Raw genomic sequence first — 17,531 nt, 5'->3', positions numbered from 1 at the left:
GATGGGCTTCCACACAGTTTTCACATACCAAATTCACTCACTCACAAGGCTTTGGCTAGACCAAGGATATAGAATACACTTGTCCCAGGTGACATGCAATAGGACTGAACCTAGAACCTTGAGACTGGAAAACATATTTCTTATCATACAACCACACATACACCTTAACTTGAAAAATTAGGTTTTAAATACTTGCTTGTATTAGACTAAAATGCTTATATAGTATTAACAAACCAATTTGAGTACTGACTTAGATGTTCAGTGTTTAATTTCATTCGTTGGTTTCAATTTCTTACAATATTTGATTCTATGAATTTTAATAAGTCAATTTATTAATGAAAAATTACTTGATAAATCAAAGACATTTTCTAAAAGACTCAAGTTTCAAGTCATATTTTTATTCTGAAAGATAAGATTTTTTAAATATATAATACATGTTTATAAATATTTTAATTAATAATGTAACTGAACTCTTTATGTATTAAGGAAAAAATCTAAAATAACTTTTAAATAATTTGACTTCTGGATTGAGAGTAAAAGTAATAATGAATACTATGCAGTTTGTTAAAATATGAAATTATTAAATCATAGATATAAATTATAGATATATACTCTGTTCACCATATATAATAGCATGTTTGAGTATATATGTGAGTCCTAGTTTTTAGAATAGGCACACTGTATGACTATATCATAAGAGGTAACTAAAAGGGTTATCATCAAGAAAGGTATTCAGCATTAAAATACTGTTTCAGAAATTCCCATCCACCGCATGCCAGCATTTAGGAATGAAAATAAACTCTCATTTTATCTAATTAAAAGACCACAAATACACACACACACACACACATACATTTAATATATAGATATATACAAACATGTGCACACAACTAAACATACACACCTACTATATAAAGTGAAAACTAAATTTTAATTAAAATTTAAACACTGCTACTGACAGCAGTTAAATCATGATTGAATCAGAAAATATAAATGAAATATATAAATGAAGATATTTAAACAATGGAAGAAATAACTAGAGAAATTAGAATTGTTTTCCAAGTTAAAAATATATGACTTACTTGAAGATGTAACTGAACCTGGAGGTAAGTAACCTATTCAGCGTTTGACAACAAGTGGGGAAAATACTTTATTGTAAAGCTTTATAATGCTTCACTATACCAATACACAAACCAATTTTAAAGCCAATGTCCAGGAAATTTTTTATGAGTTAAAAATAAACAAAGAAAGCATGAATGAATGGCAGAGAAGTAAAGAAAAGAATTGCTGCAATGACCACTCACTAACAAAAGAAGACAAATATCTCAGCTACAGTTAATCCCAACAGTAAATGGATAAAATAATTCAGGTCAAATTGTTCCTCTTAACAACTAGTTTTTAACAATATTTCAAACTTCAAGATGTTTAATATTTGTTTTTTATTATTACTAAAAAATACTTTAATATGATTGCTATGTGTAAACAACTACTTTTCAAATATCCTAAATTTTTAATAAAAAATATTCACTCAGTTCTAAAAGTTAGAAGAGTAGATATAAACTACCAGTAAGTAAAATCTGTAGCCTAGTTTTAGTTCTTGAGAGTGATTTCACTTCACTTGGATTGTTTTACCTTGGAAAAGCTGCCAACAACCTCCTAAGTTCATAGACTTTGTATTTTAGAGATGCCACCCAGCATGAATAACAAGAGGTAAGTTAAAGCAATGCAAAAGTTAGAGAGGAATGAGGCTAGTATGCTCTGCTGGATGTATAGTGTAAGTGTATATGTTCGACCAAGTGCTAGTGTATTGAGAGAGAAGTTAGGCATAAGAACTAGATGCAGTATGCAAGAGAGAAGACTGCATTGGCTTGGTTGTGTGATGAGGATGGATGCCAACAGTTCCATAACGAAGTGCCAATCTCTCAAAGTAGATGGAGCATGTGGAAGAGGGAGATCTGGGAAGACATGGGATGAAGTACTGAAGGACAATCTCAGACAAGATGACAAAGAACTAAGATACCTGGTACCTTGCTGTACTCAAGAATACCCGTACTCCACAGCAGAAGTGTTTAGGTCGCTCCGTCTGGTGAAGAGGATTGGCCTGCAAAAGTCCTGTGCTGGTGCCATGTAAAAAGCACTCATGCTGGTGCCATATAAAAGTGATCATGTGGTGCCACGTTAAAAGCACCCCATGCACTGTAAAGTGGTTGGCATTAGGAAAGGCATCCAGCCATAGAAACCATGCCAAATCAGACTGGAGCCTGGTGCGGCTTTCTGGCTAGCTAGCTCTGATGAAACTGTCCAACTCATGCCTGCTTGGAAAACAGACATTAAATGATGATGATGGTTTAATACATGGAGAATTGAAAAAGCTAACCAGAAAATATATAGGCAATAAAGAAAATACCTAAAACAGTCAGTGGTTAATATTTTTATTTCAATAGTAAGTATGAAAAACAACTCTGCACATATTTTACTTTAGCTCTGACCTTCTCAGTAGAGAATAATCCTTCCCAAATTTGCCAGAGTTGTGATAAATGAATCACTCACTAAATATACAAAATTAATAAATTAGAGATATATCATATACAGCATGAGTTTGAACATCAGCTCAGGTACCCCAAAACCCAAAACATCACAGAATATTAAAAACCTTTTATATAATTTTAATAGTAATATTTGAATCATGGAAACTGAAGCAGACATTAAAAAATGAAACATTTATCATTCTAATCATCATCATTAGATTCATTATTGCATTCAAAACTTTTTCCCTAAACAGCATTGCTGAGTTAAAGACATTATATCAGCCATATGAATTATCTAGTACAGTATCATGGAAAACTAATACTAATAGCTACGAAACATTAACATGAAATATGGACTGTGTTTGTCTTAAAAGAAACCAATACAAAACAGGCTGCAATAACAGACAGCTATGAAGTAATGGAGAAACCACATCAGAAATCATGAAATAATTAAAATTTAAACTAAAATTGGGTCTAGAGGATACCATGATAAAACAATTTGCACATAAATCCCCTACACAGCAAATACTAGAAAAAAGATGAAAATAGAGTAGGCAAAGAAATCTCACATTAGATGATACAAACAAGACTCAAAGCAGAGACTAAGGGGTTCTTGATCATGGCACAAGATCAATAGAAATAGAAATAGTCAAAAGCCAATAATGAAGCAGAATACAGTAACTGCAGAACATGGACATGGAGAAGAGACAATTAAAAACACTATCTCAGGCTACCTAGTCTTAGCCAAGAGAGAACACATCCACAGACATGACAGAGTTGGGCCTTTACATTCACTGGAAGTTATGCTAACACTATAAAATACCAACAGAAAAGAGATGGTATGAGCATACACCAAAAAAAAAAAAAGATCTCCAAGAATGGCAAAGTGACCATACTCTAAGATATGTCATACAAACAGACATAGCGATCAAGGCTAACAGAAAAGATATTGTTGTCAAGGAGGATCAGGAAAAGAAATACCTTTTAACTGACATATCAGTCCCAACAGATGATAATATATCTCTAAAGCAGAATGAGAAATTATCCAAATACAAAGATTTGGAAACAGAGATAGCCTGAATGTGGGGCATGCAAATAGAAACAATCCCTCTAATAACAGGTGCTTTGGGAATGATAAAAAATGCAGACCAATACATATACAGGACTTAGAAATATATACAACATACAGAAATTAGTACGTCAAGGTACTACACACATACACAGAGCACTTTCAATACAATACAAATAACAAAACCAAAACAAAACACTACACATGTCAAAGGTACACAGAGATAATGATGATAATAATAATAAATCTTTCTACTATAGGCACAAAGCCTGAAATTTTTGTGGGGAGGGATCTAGTCAATTACATCAACACCAGTGCTCAACTGGTAATTATTTTATCAACACCGAAAGAATGAAAGGCAAAGCCAACTTTGGTGGAATTTGAACTCAGGATGCAAACCCAAAAGGAATGCCGTTCAGTATTTTCCCCAGTATGCTAATGATTCAGCCAGCTCAATCTCTTGATAAAATGGTTTCAAATTTCTTGTTGGGATGGAGAAGTCAATTACATTGACCCTAAGTGGTACTTATTTCATTGACGCCAAAAGGATGAAAAGCAAAGTTGACCTCAGCAGAATTTGAACTAAGTATTTTGTCCAGCATGCTAATGATTCTACCAACTTGACAAACTTATATAATCCTTTCTATTATAGACAAAATGCCTAAAATTTTAGGAGAGGTCACTAGTGGATTACATCAGTACTTACTTTTTTTAACCCTCAAAAAGAATGAAAGGCAAAGTCAACCTCAGTGGCATTTATATTGTGACTAACGCACTAACAAGTCTTCCAGTTCACTGCCTTAATAATAGCCAAATGTATAGGAATCTGAAAGTATAGATTCCTGTTCTGTTGTATTATAATTTTTGACCCACTTCACATACAGATCTATTTAAGGGTTAATTTCCAATGTGGGAAATTAATTCTTAATTAGACCAGTATCTTATTCTAAGAGATATTTACTTTCCTTCTTAACCCTAAAGAAACTTGGGAATAGTTTCTGAAAATAAGATCTTTCAAAATGTAAATCTCTGAACAAACTAGTTGCCTAACACCTCAACCCTGGGCCACCCCTAACACACCTGTTTACCCGAGTCCTCTCATTACACCTATTGTGTGTAGCACCCACTCCCTTTAGTTCCACATTAATCACTCTTCTCAGTCCTGTCTCTTCGAAGCACTAATCCACACGAAATCTCTCCCTACCTATGATTTTCCTACAGACATCAATTTATAGATGTTTGTCCAAACTGAACATCAAACTCATCCCAATCAATCTTACAAGTCAGAGAGAGAGTCTGCAACAGTTATAGGTGCAGCTCCTTACCAAGACTGGATAAATGTAGTGTGAGGCTTGTAACATTATCATTCATCATTTAGCGCCCGATTTCCATGCTAGCATGGGTTGGACGGTTCAACTGGGGTCTGGGAAGCCAGAAGGCTGCACCAGGCCACGTCTGATCTGGCAATGTTTCTACAGCTGGATGCCCTCCTAACGCCAACCACTCCGTGAGTGTAGTGGGTGCTTTTTACATGCCACCGGCACAGGTGCCAGATGGGGCTGGCAAATGGCCACGGTCGGATGGTGCTTTTTACGTGCCAAAATAAGCTCAGTTATTTTTTTTAAATCAGAAACACATAGGTATTAAAAAACATACTTTTTACTTGCACAGTAAACTATAATTTAAAAGTTACATTTTGTAGGTTTAACATGAGCAAACCTGTTGATGATAGTGGAAAGGTATATTTCTTGCAGAAGTTCATGGTTAACGCTTATATTACAAGAAAGTTGTTAAATCTGTTTTGACCTATCGTGCTCCATAGTTCATTTTTAATCCTTTTCAGTTTTAAAAATCACCCCCTTCCACCACAGTCGGTAACTATGAGTGATAAATATGCAAGCTATTAAATAGTAAAATTGTATGCCTACAAAGTCTTATTTGGTGCTGATATGAAGAGCAATATCAGTTTTAGACACTTCTATAAGGTGTACAAATTCTTCAGGACTTTCTTCAGATATAACCTGACAAGATTTGATGATCACTTTACAATCTCTTTATGTGTAATTGACTGCAACTTATGAAAGAATTCAAATAAACTCTACCACTTTCTGTTTTTTGGCTGCTTGACAAAGCAAGAAAACATGTTATCATTAACAAAAACTCTAAATAACATATGCCTGAGAATTTAATGATCTGTCCAAGTGATGCTAGCATGGAAAAGCAGACATCAAATGATGATAGTGACGAAAGTAAAACTAACTGAAACAAAATTATCTTCAGAAAGATAAAAAGCAATCTGAATTAAGAAGTGATTTTTGGGGATTGATAAAATATCTTTATGCAGTGTAATTTAAAACGGTACATAAAAGTGAAAGTATTTGCCACATAATGGCTATGAATCAAATATGTAATATAGTATTTCTCTGAAAGACAAACCCTACCCTAACCACTGCATACACAGTGCAGGGTAAATATCATTTAAGTAAACGAAGTTTCAAAGCAAATAACTTAATTTCTATGAACTATAGCTCACTTACACACACACACACACACACACACACTCCATTGTGAAAATATAGCAAGTTAATTATTAACAATCATAGTTAAAGAATAACAGATACTTACACTCACACACACACACACACACACACACACACACACACACAATTGGTATAGATTCGATCGAGTGATCTAATGTTGAAAATGGGAATGTATTAAATTTGTTATTTGTGCTATAAAATTCCATAGCAATATAATGTTGATAAATAGAACAAGAATCCTTTTGTGAAACCAGTCTGAATTCATGATTATTTCAGAATTTATTTGAAACACATAATTGGTGTATTTTGATCAGAAATACAGTAACAAAAGGATTAAAGTAGAAATTGTAAACAAATTGTTCCTTGCCTGCTTAAAAATCCTAGTTTGATTTAATGAGAATTACAGTGTCTATAATATATATTGTGGAGGCGCAATGGCCCAATGGTTAGGGCAGCGGACTCGCGGCTTCGATTCCCAGACCGGGCGTTGTGAGTGTTTATTGAGCGAAAACACCTAGAAGCTCCACGAGGCTCCGGTAGGGGGCGGTGATCCCTGCTGTACTCTTTCACCACTCTTTCTCCCACTCTTTCTTCTGTTGGCCTGCTCACTTAGCCAGCAGGGTGGCGTCATTCAAAGGCTAAAACAATGCGAACGCATTGTGACCAGCGATGTGTAACAACATCTGATGGTCTGGTCGGTCACGGTGATCACGGTGATAATATATATTAATATGATTTGCTCAACTGAACTTATTTACGAAGTCCAATTATTCTAGAAGTTCTAATGCAACTCTATATTTTATGTATATCAGAAGAATACCACATAAAACACCTTCTGATATTTTATGTTCCCCTTACATTCTGAGTTCAAGACAACTTTAAATGCCCTTTTCTGAGGTTAATAAAATGAGTATCAAAGTACTAGGGCCAGTATAATTGAATCATCTTGGCTGTAGTTTAAAGAGTGAAACTAGTAAATGAAAGAAAAATACACTAAGTTTCCACTTATTTTATCTCTCAATTTCTTACCTATCTCTCCTCTTTTCCGTCTTCCTAGTCAGTTTTGCAGAAGGCATCAAGCCAGAAAGCTTACATGCAGCTCTGATGCTCTGCTGCACATAATGTTACTTTACTGCTCTAACCTTGACCATACTTGCTTTTGTATATAAGAACATTATCCAATGTGTTCTCTCTGCAAAGAGGTTCCATTTGATACGAGGATGATTTAGCTGCAGAGTAAATATATAGAGACTCCCTCTTACATTAAAATCATTTCTGTGATTATATACAAACACACACATGCACACACACACACACACACCACACACACACACACACACACACCACACACACACACACACACACACACACACCTTTAAATGGTTTGCTCTTCTCTGTAAGCTGCTCTTGTGGCAAAATAAAAACATTACTGCTGAGTTCAAGAATGTGTAGTGTGTGCCAGAATCAGTAGGGAGCTGGATAAAATATCTTGCTATAACTATCTATTGCCATATTTTGAGCTTAAAATTACCTATGACCCTTCCAAGGTCAATAAAATAAATACTTGTCAAGTATTTGAATCAACCAAACGTATTAGATCCCTCCCAGAAATTTATCATCTTGTTCCTATATTAGAAATCAATATAGACAGTATGGTGGAGGACAAGTTGATAAGGTGAATGAACTACTAAGGTAGAAGAGATTGAAGGTAGTGAAGAGAGGGTGTGTGTTTTTTTATCTTCAACAAAACACTCAAAACAAGGCTTTTCATCTTCAATGAAACACTCAACTTCTTTCACTATCACTTGGTATGCTTGTGATATCACTTAAATATTGCTTGATATCAGTAACATAGAACAGCAGGTTAGTGATGTTTAGTTCCAAATTAACCCTAATTTAGCAAGCCTATGTTTAAAGGCATTCTGGCTATGATTATTCCATCTTTTCACAGTAGAGGGTAACACAATATGGTTTGCAATCTGATTTCAAATCTGGCAAGAGTCATCAAATCATCAATGCTTTTCATTCTTCTAGGAACAATAGCATAAATACCAATCAAATATTAGGGTCAATTTAATCAATTGTACTCATCTTTGAAATGTATTACCTTGGGCTTATTTCATAAACCATTATCATAATTCATTGGCACAAAGGTTTATAATTTAATGGGGCTGTAAGCCTGTAATCTTACAGGGACTAAATTGTATCACATCCTCAGCTAGTCAAGAAATTTTTCTATATTCTGTGAACTGACCTAATATATTGTTTCAGAGGTTCTACAGTATATTTGATTACCTGCAACAATACATAAAGTTATCACACCTCTTTTGTAGTTGATATGGTGACAGATGTGGTTGGATGCACACATTTATACATTGCAAGCATGAGAAAACAAATACTAAATAAATTGATGGTCAGTTTAATATTACATGCATGAAGTTTTAAAATCTTTCTGCTTATCTTTATGGTGAACATAATGTTATCTCTATTTGTTCTACCTGACATTAAGATAGATCTGATATGGTCATCAAGGGGAAACCAGATTATACTAATGAATTCCAATATTTATGATTGCATATGTTTGTAATTTAACTGTATTATGATTCCAAAGACACAGATCATTAAATAGCTAAAATGAAAACTCAAATTGAAGAGTAGGTTTTTGTAAACACTTTTGTTGATCAACAAAAAATTCGAGATTTGTTCAAATAAAGCATTGTTGTTGTTATCATCATAATCATTATTGTTGTTGTTATGTTAGAAACAATTATTATTGTAATTATGTTCTGAGTTCAAATCCTGCTGAGATCAGTTTGGCCTGTCTATCCACCAACGTCAATAAAATAAAAATATCAGTCAAGAATTGAGTTCATTTAGTCCTTCCCTACTTGCAAAATGTCTGGCCTTGAGCTGAGGTTAGAAATTATTATTGTTGTTGTTGTTGTTGTTTAACCCCAGGTCAGCTTTGACCAAGCAGGCCTATATATAATCAAAGGGTACAAACATCCCATATTTTTCTTATTCATAAAGTCTATGCACAATCACTTTATTCAAAACAGTAGAACATGGTCTGGAGGACTTGAAGTATGATTTTTCAAAGATTGTAGAGTGTGACTTAGCCATTATTTCTAGTAAAAAAGAATATAATATATTTGGCCAACTCATCAAAAGCAAGATTGACATAAAAATGTAAATTCTGAAATAAAACGTATGCTGAAGACAGTAGAATGATTTTATTTTCATCCATATTCTTTTCCATTCAAATTCTAATAAAATCAATTTTGTCTTTATTTTTTCAGTATATAAAAAGAAATTACATGCATATACTCAGGTCAGTTTAATCAAATATACACCCATTACCCCCTATAAATTTATGCTTTATATCAATGTAAAAGATGAATATGTATGTAATCAATTTGTAATCAGTTTAATGACATTTAAAAATAAAAAGTGTATTATTCTACAATTTTTTACTCAAATACAGACATTTTCAGTAAATGTGGCAAATTTCTAACCAATTAAACGAAACTAAGATCAGTTTTTCAAAATCAATGTTGTCTGATAAAATTTCTTGTTTTCCTATCATATGTAACTAACTTGAATTCCACTTCCAAAGAAAGAGGATCTTCACTTGCTTCAGAACTACAGAGGAATCACACAACCACCTCTAGCCTCAAAAATCTACAAAGTTATGCTCTCCTCATATTAGCATCAAGGAGGCATCCAACCATAAACACCATACCAAAAAATGTATTGGAGATCAAAACAGTCCTTGGATACATCAGTTCTTATCAAACCATCCAACTCATGCCAGCATGGGCCATGGACATTAAATGATGATGGCAATGATTAATTCCATCCTAGAACAGAACCAAAATGGCTTCAGCAAAGGCAGATCAACACTACTATGAATCCTAACATTTAGAAGAATTATAGAAGAGTTCAGACTCTACAAATTATATTTGCGGATTTCTCCAAGGCATTTGATAGTGTCAACAGAAAGGCCATGTTACACTACAGTATCTCAGATGAGATTGTCAAAATTATTACCACCATGTATGTAAACCCATCAAGTTTCATGCAAAGCACAGTCAGTCCAACAAAAGTGTTTTGAACAACAACTGGAATCTTTCAGTTGCTCCTTTTCTCTGTGTGATTGTAGGCAAAGTCTTAACCCCATCCGTGACAATGGACTCACTATCAAGCAGACCCCCCACCCCTGATCTATCTGGTTCTGGACTACACCTGGAAAACCCTTTAACCCAATAAACTCTGGGATCCACCCAAAAAAGGTGCAACTGAGAAGCAATATATTGATACTGTTATTTTTAAAAACAACAGAGCAATCTACACCCAAAAGCTAAGAGATGGCCTTATTTTAGAGAAAGGTTTTATGTGCTCTGCATTAAAGGAATAGGAGCATTGTAGAGTATAAAGTTAAATAGTAGTTGAGAAAAAGTTAGCTGACAAGGAAGCCATCTGAATATTGGAAAAGAGTTACTGTATCATGATATACAATATCAAAATACCAACATAATGATTGCTGCTTAATGCTCTATGAACACTGTAAAGGCTATAAGACATGACATGGACAACTGCAACTGTGACTTGAAGCTGTGGCCATCAAGCATTCTGACAGTGTCTGCACACCAGAATTCACCCAACAACTGATAATCATGGCTGTAGACTCAATCTAGATGGCTATGTTAAAACCTGCTGAAAATTGTGGTCAACCCCTGGATGGAAAGGGTTGCTGCTGGTAGGCCATATGTGTAGCAGTAGGATTTGACTCCTTGCCATGTCTTCAGAAAAAGTTAGAAATGGTTGCTGGAGAATTTGTACAGCTTCACCAGCCCCAATTTCTGGCCTCCTAATTCATCCCAATTTTACAATCAGATTATTATGTGCGGGGCACAGTTGAGAAAGACACCCACTGCAGCACCAAGACCAATCTGCTAACCATGATCAAGGAAGTGTTCAAAAATCTTTCAAGGGACACAGTAAGAAATGCATGCACCAGTTTGTGGAGCTGTCTTGAGGCCATGGAATGTGAGTATGGGTATCTCCCAACCATAGTCTAACTGGGTATATGTATATACACACACAAACACACATTTTATATATATATATACATAGAGAGAGAGAGAGAAGGAAGCACAAAAATATTATTTGCTTCAACCTTTTTATAAACAGATTATATATTTTAAAATCATTATATAATGTTCAGTAAACTTGGGCCACTTTCAAATAAAAATTAATGATTAAAAATAAAGCAAATGATAATATAAAATTACTATTGACACAACTATTTTCACAACAAAGAATATTTTAAGAAGGGTTAAATTTAGAATCAAGATCTTTTAAATTAGTTGAATATAAAAAGCATTCAATGTTAAATAAATTAGCTGAACATAAATAATGTGAAATAAATCAATGTAAAATAAATCAATCTTACAATTGATGAAAGCTGTGGTAAATAATGTTTAGCACTATAAATGGAAGACATGTCAATAAACAAATATTTATGTATGTACTACCTATAGGGATTAACAAAGAAGCATTATTCAGTTTGTAAAGGAATTAAAAAGAGTGTTTAAGGTTTAAGAACATATAAATAATGACATTTTTAAAAGGAGCATGAAGTGTCATACCTAGTGGAAAGATTTAAAAATTTAGTCAAACACAAGAATTTGCCCAATCCTTCTGTAGAAAATTGAGGCTAAATATTAATGAAAAAAAACTGGAAAAACTAATAAGTAGACCAAATAAATTTGCATGAATATTTCAAGCAATAAATTTAATAACTTGCAAGAAGATATTTTGTAATTACTTCTTATTTCTCATTTGTTTTAATCATTGGGCTTGCAAACATGTAGGGACACCATTGTGAAGAGTTTAGGCAAAAAAAAAAACCAAAAAACAAACCTGGTACATATATACATGGTACAATTTCTCCCCACTTTGCAAGTGTACAATTCAGAAACAGACAAATGGATACAGTGTCAACACACAATTGCACTCCAGCAGGACAATCTTTCAATCAAGGAAACAAAGATAACATACAAACACAACCAGGGATAACTAGACAAGCAGAGTTTGATACAGAACAACAAGATCCACAAATAATAAATCAACAAGGAACCAACCCCAACAGTACACCAATAGAAGCAATGTATCAACAAAGAAATGGATCTCTCAATCTAGCACGGGAAAACATGAGCAGATTAGCAACTGGCAAAGAGTATCTGAATGCGAATAATATGGGTAACAAAACTTGCAAAGTATACCTGAACAAGAATAATATGGGTAACAAAACTTGCAAAGTATACCTGAACAAGAATAATATGGGTAACAAAATGCAGACTACAAAAAGAGATGAGAAAACTGAGATCAAGACCCCTTTTTATCTAAAGAACTATACATTTTGAATGCACTGAGGCTTACTTTTCACTCAGTAGGGAAGATTGTTATGAATTATATCCTGTCCTTAATTCCTTTCTACACGAGTAAATAATAGATAAAAATATAGATATCTTATTTTGTATTGAGTACAAAAATGTGGCATAGTGTCGAATGATGTTGATAGATGAATATTGTCTTTTCCTAATATAAAACAACATGTCTTAATCATGGCTGTCCATGATTAACGGATTAGACGGCAAGTAGAATAAAGTTTGAATAAAAGCTCTCTTTGAACTGGTTTATGACATATATATGAACAGAAATCAGGACTTAGCCATCAGGTGAAAAACTGTGTGATTGTTTACCTTCAATAATTCTCAGTTATTCTATATCATTCGATGTGGTTAGCCAAAATCTGGATTATATTACAGTGCTTGAATGGTACCTGCCTGGATCTATTATCCTTATCCATTCACTATATATCAACTATATAAATACGAGTGCATGTGGTTATGTATGTGTGTTTAGTTCTGAAAGGCTCTGAAACGGTGCATCCTCAAGGAAACAAATTTGATTCTCGAAATCTGGGTCCCAAAGAGAAGGTCATTCATAAAGAAAAAAAAATTTGCCATGTGAAATAACTCAACTTCTAGATAGACAAATCTCCCACTATCTGTCACAATCAATCTATCGCTTTCTATATATATATATATATATATATTTATCAGGTTCTTTATCACTCTATATATATTATCTCTCACACATTGCTTTCATTTTGTTTAAAACACTGTCTTTTAATGTTTACTTCCATTTTATGATACACAGCTATTACACACAAATCCCATTTTCTGATTGGGTAAAAATTATCAAACTAAACCGCTGTAACTTTTTGCTAAAATTTTTCTAGAATAAACAAATCACAAACTTGGATTCAGCTCAAAGAAGTACATCAGTGTACCAAATTTGAAAATTTTCACTTAATTTTGAATTTCAAAATCTGTGACAGCAACAGAAAAGATCTGTATTTGCTTGTTTTTTTCATTTTTTGGCTTTTTTCATGGTAAACTTGCACCCTCACTATATAAATTTACTACGCTCTCACTCTCAATAAAAGAGTGCATGTTTGTCAGTGTGTGTGTATGCATGTGTGTAAGGAATTTCATTAGAGCAAAAGAATGATTTAAAAAAGGTATGTAAAAGATAATTTATTTGAATAGCATACTTTTCTGTTAATAAATGTTTTTTCTTACACAACCAGACACACATACACACACACACACACACGCACACACACGCACACGCACACACACACACGCACACATGCACACACACACACACACACACACACACACACACCACACACACACACACACACACTGGGGCAGGGAAGGGTTGAAAATTTAAATTACAATTGTTTTTTTGTGTGTGTGTGGAAGGTATTTATAAGCCATTTAAAACACAAAAACCGTTAGATTCACTTCAACATTTAAATCTAATTTGCCAAAATATTTTCATCACTTTAAGACTGCGACCTGTTCACTGACAAAATTCCATGCTGCATCTTGGAATTTTGTCAGTGAATACTTTTTTTTATACATTTTAAATGGCTTATAAATGGTTTTTATGCATGCTGGAAGCTCCAACACAAACATTTCAGAGTGTTTGGGTGTCAATCTGAGGATAGTGCATGTAACAAGAGTGATAAAAATCAAACATCCAGTCAACATCATGGTGTTTTGAGTGATCACTAGTGATGGTGACATTATGCCTCCATTCATCTTCCCATATGGCCTCAGACTCAACATGGAGACCTACACCAAGTGCCTGGAGAAGGTAGTGCTGCCCTGGGTCAAGAGGGTGGCTGCTGGAAGACCCTATGCCTGGCAACATGACTCTGCACCATGTCACATAAGCAGGAGAACTCAGTCATGACTGTCACACAATTTCTGCAACCACACTAAGCCTAACATCTGGCCACCTAACTCCCCAGATTGTAACCCCCTTAATTATTATGTGTGTGGCACAGTTACCCTAGAGACCAACAAAATTCTTTGTAGCACCAAAGATGAAATGAAGGCAAGAATTATAGCAGCATTCACCAACTTTTCATCGAGAAAAGTTGCAGGAGATTCCAAAGTCGTCTGAAGGCTGTGGTTGAAGCCAATGGCAATTTTACTGAATAAATTTACTCTTTAGTATTTCAAGGTAGTTTTATGTAATTTTGATAAATATATTTGTTAAAATGAGATGTCCGTATTATTTTCATTTTTGCGTAATTTAGACAAAAGTGTATTCACAGAACCCTATATATATATATATATATATATATAGTTAATCCAAACAAGAAAACACAAAAAAACACAACAACGCGAGGACGTGGAACAAATATAGTATTATTGGATGCTCAGGAAAGAAGGGAAGAAGGAGGGTTTAATGCTTCGAGCGGAGCTCTTCGTCGGAAACATAGGAGAAGGAAAGATCCAGAGAAGGGAAGACAGAGGAAAAAAATCGCCAACGGTACACACGAGGTCATATATATACACTAGTCTCTAAGATTAAGTATTTACCAAATCCACTGAGTTTTGGTTGGTTTAGGGTTATTGTAGAAGACACTTGCATAAAGTGTCACGTAGTGGCACTAAACCTGAAATCATGTGGTTGGGAAGCAAACTTCTTAACCATACAATCAGATCTGTGCCTATACCATGCCTACACCTACAAACATGTATACATACATAAAGATTATACACACACACACACACACATATATATACACATGCAAATGCACACAATGGTTTTAGAATAGATAAAGCATGTCCTTGGGCTTCATAAGAAGAAACTAAAAGACTTAAAGACACAAAGTACACCCAACCATAAGAGAATTCCCCACAAACTCTGTCTAGCCTATGCCAGCATGCCAAGGTGAGCATAGGGCTAAAGCAATGGTACTGTGCACGCACGTGTGTGTGTATGTTATGCATAAAATTAGTTGGAGTGATAAAATAATTGAGTAGCAATTGCGAAGTTTCAGTTTCATTTAAATATAATTTACACTGTTTATACTGAGCCCTTGTCTCTATCCACTATAAATAGTTCTATGCTTCTAATCCCTGCAGGGATAGAAGATGGATATTTTTACCTAATAAAAGTCCAGAGGATTAGAAAGTAGTCAGATCAATTCCTCTTTCCCTACCTATGCAGAAGTAAAATCAGTAGTAACCACATTGCTTACTCGTCATAGTAATGCGTATTTCACAAGCTACACACCTTACATTTCAAATTATCTAAAGCAGCACATAAATTTATAAACTACAATTATCACTCGCATAAAAGCAAATGTATGCTTTTCATGTCACAATATATATTATAAATGTTTAATACTGATGTTAATAACTATTTTTAAGCTATTCTAGGTGCAGAAGTGGCTATGTGGTAAGTAGCTTGCTTACTAATCACACAGTTCCAGGTTCAGTCCCACTACTTGGCACATTGAGCAAGTGTCTTCTACTATAGCCACAGGCTAACCAAAGCCTTGTGAGTGGATTTGGCTTGACAACTAATGCTGGTATGTTCACGTCCCCCATAACTTAACAGTTTGACAAAAGAGACCAATAGAATAAGTACTAGGCTTACAAAGAATAAGTCTTGGGGTTGATTTGCTCAACTAAAGGCGATGCCCCAGCATGGCTGCAGTCAAATGGCTGAAACAAGTAAAAGAATATTCTGATAACTCTTGAAATTAAAAATAATCATTGGCAAAGATTTTACTCACCCTTTGTGAGGAAAGACTTTGTAGGAGATCATAAGGCAATTTATTAGCAGCGGATCCATGTAAATAGTTATTTTGTGACTCATGTTGTGAATTATTTTCTTCTGACCGTTGGTGCTGCTCTTGTTTATGACACTCTGAAGACATAGTTTCCTTTGTTAAATCCATACCTCTGGATGCTGACAGAGCAAGTCTAGACAAAATTCCTTCGTTGACTTTAGAATTTTTTTTACCAACCACAAAATCATTCATCCTTAGTAAAAAGGAATTTTCCTTGTTATTTTTTTTTTAATGTGAACTTTCTCAACTTTTCAATAAATCATTTTCTTTCTGTAATTTCCATAAAAACAGAAACAGCAATTAAACTAACGAATCCAACTAATGATTTCTTTCTTCTTTTTTTTTTTTTACTTGCTTGTCTTGTTAGATTTCTTGTAATGGTCCATTCCAGTTAATCTTAATTGTAAAGTATGCATTAAATCTGATAATCTTAGCCATAATCCCGACAAAGTTAAGTAAATGACTGTAGCTGAGGTTTCATAAAATAATGGTTTCAACATTTGATAATTACAGAATATACTATTCGCTAACTGTGAAAAATTGTTAACTTTTACTTGAAACAAATCTTTAGATTTTTACAGTAGAAATACAATAACTGATATGCGACTGTAAAAACAACAACAGGACTTAAGAAATGTAGATATAATAAGATAAACTAGAAGTAATGCAAACATTTTTTAATAGCCAAAGGTCCAACATATAAGAAGACAAGGCTTTCAAGTACTATTGACATTGATGATAATTTTCACAAATCAGCAAGATATCCACTCATAAATTGATAATCACATAGTTTCAGATATGGTGTGTATATACAACAATCCCAATTTTTACTTGAAATAATCACAACCATAGTATGCTATCTTGTAACCTTATAGTTATTATCTCAAAGCAAAGATTTTAATAATTTTCTGATAAGAAAGAAAAATACTGTCGAAATAACAAAAATATTTGTAAATGTATGAGAACAGTCAAATATAATTAACACAAAACTTATCCCATTTGAGCTTTCAGAAAGCCAACTCCCTAATTATTCAGTCAGTTGGAAAACACTATCTTCTATGTGTACATATATTTCTAAAATACTGAAGTGTTGATCTTCGATATCTTTTTTCAAATATATAATATCTACTCTTGTTTTCTTTCAGTTAAAATTATGTCAAAAA

At 33.9% G+C, this 17,531-nt stretch overlaps 1 protein-coding gene across 2 annotated transcripts in view; it reads right to left on the bottom strand.

Moving 5' to 3' along the window:
* The window catches only part of LOC115217849 (cellular tumor antigen p53), a 229,632-nt gene extending 213,119 nt beyond the window's left edge, over window positions 1–16,513 (bottom strand). For both annotated transcript variants that reach the window (XM_029787548.2, XM_029787551.2), the window contains exon 1: window positions 16,312–16,513. In XM_029787548.2, the coding sequence (XP_029643408.2) occupies window positions 16,312–16,476 (165 nt within the window). In that variant the 5' untranslated portion in view covers window positions 16,477–16,513. The remainder of the gene's footprint in view (window positions 1–16,311) is intronic.
* Between the last annotated feature and the right edge of the window lie 1,018 nt (window positions 16,514–17,531).

Source organism: Octopus sinensis, linkage group LG12 (assembly GCF_006345805.1).
Source record: "Octopus sinensis linkage group LG12, ASM634580v1, whole genome shotgun sequence".
Classification (NCBI taxonomy): Eukaryota; Metazoa; Mollusca; class Cephalopoda; order Octopoda; family Octopodidae; genus Octopus; species Octopus sinensis.
Note: the sequence above shows the minus strand (reverse complement) of the source record. Positions and strands in the feature narration are given on the sequence as shown.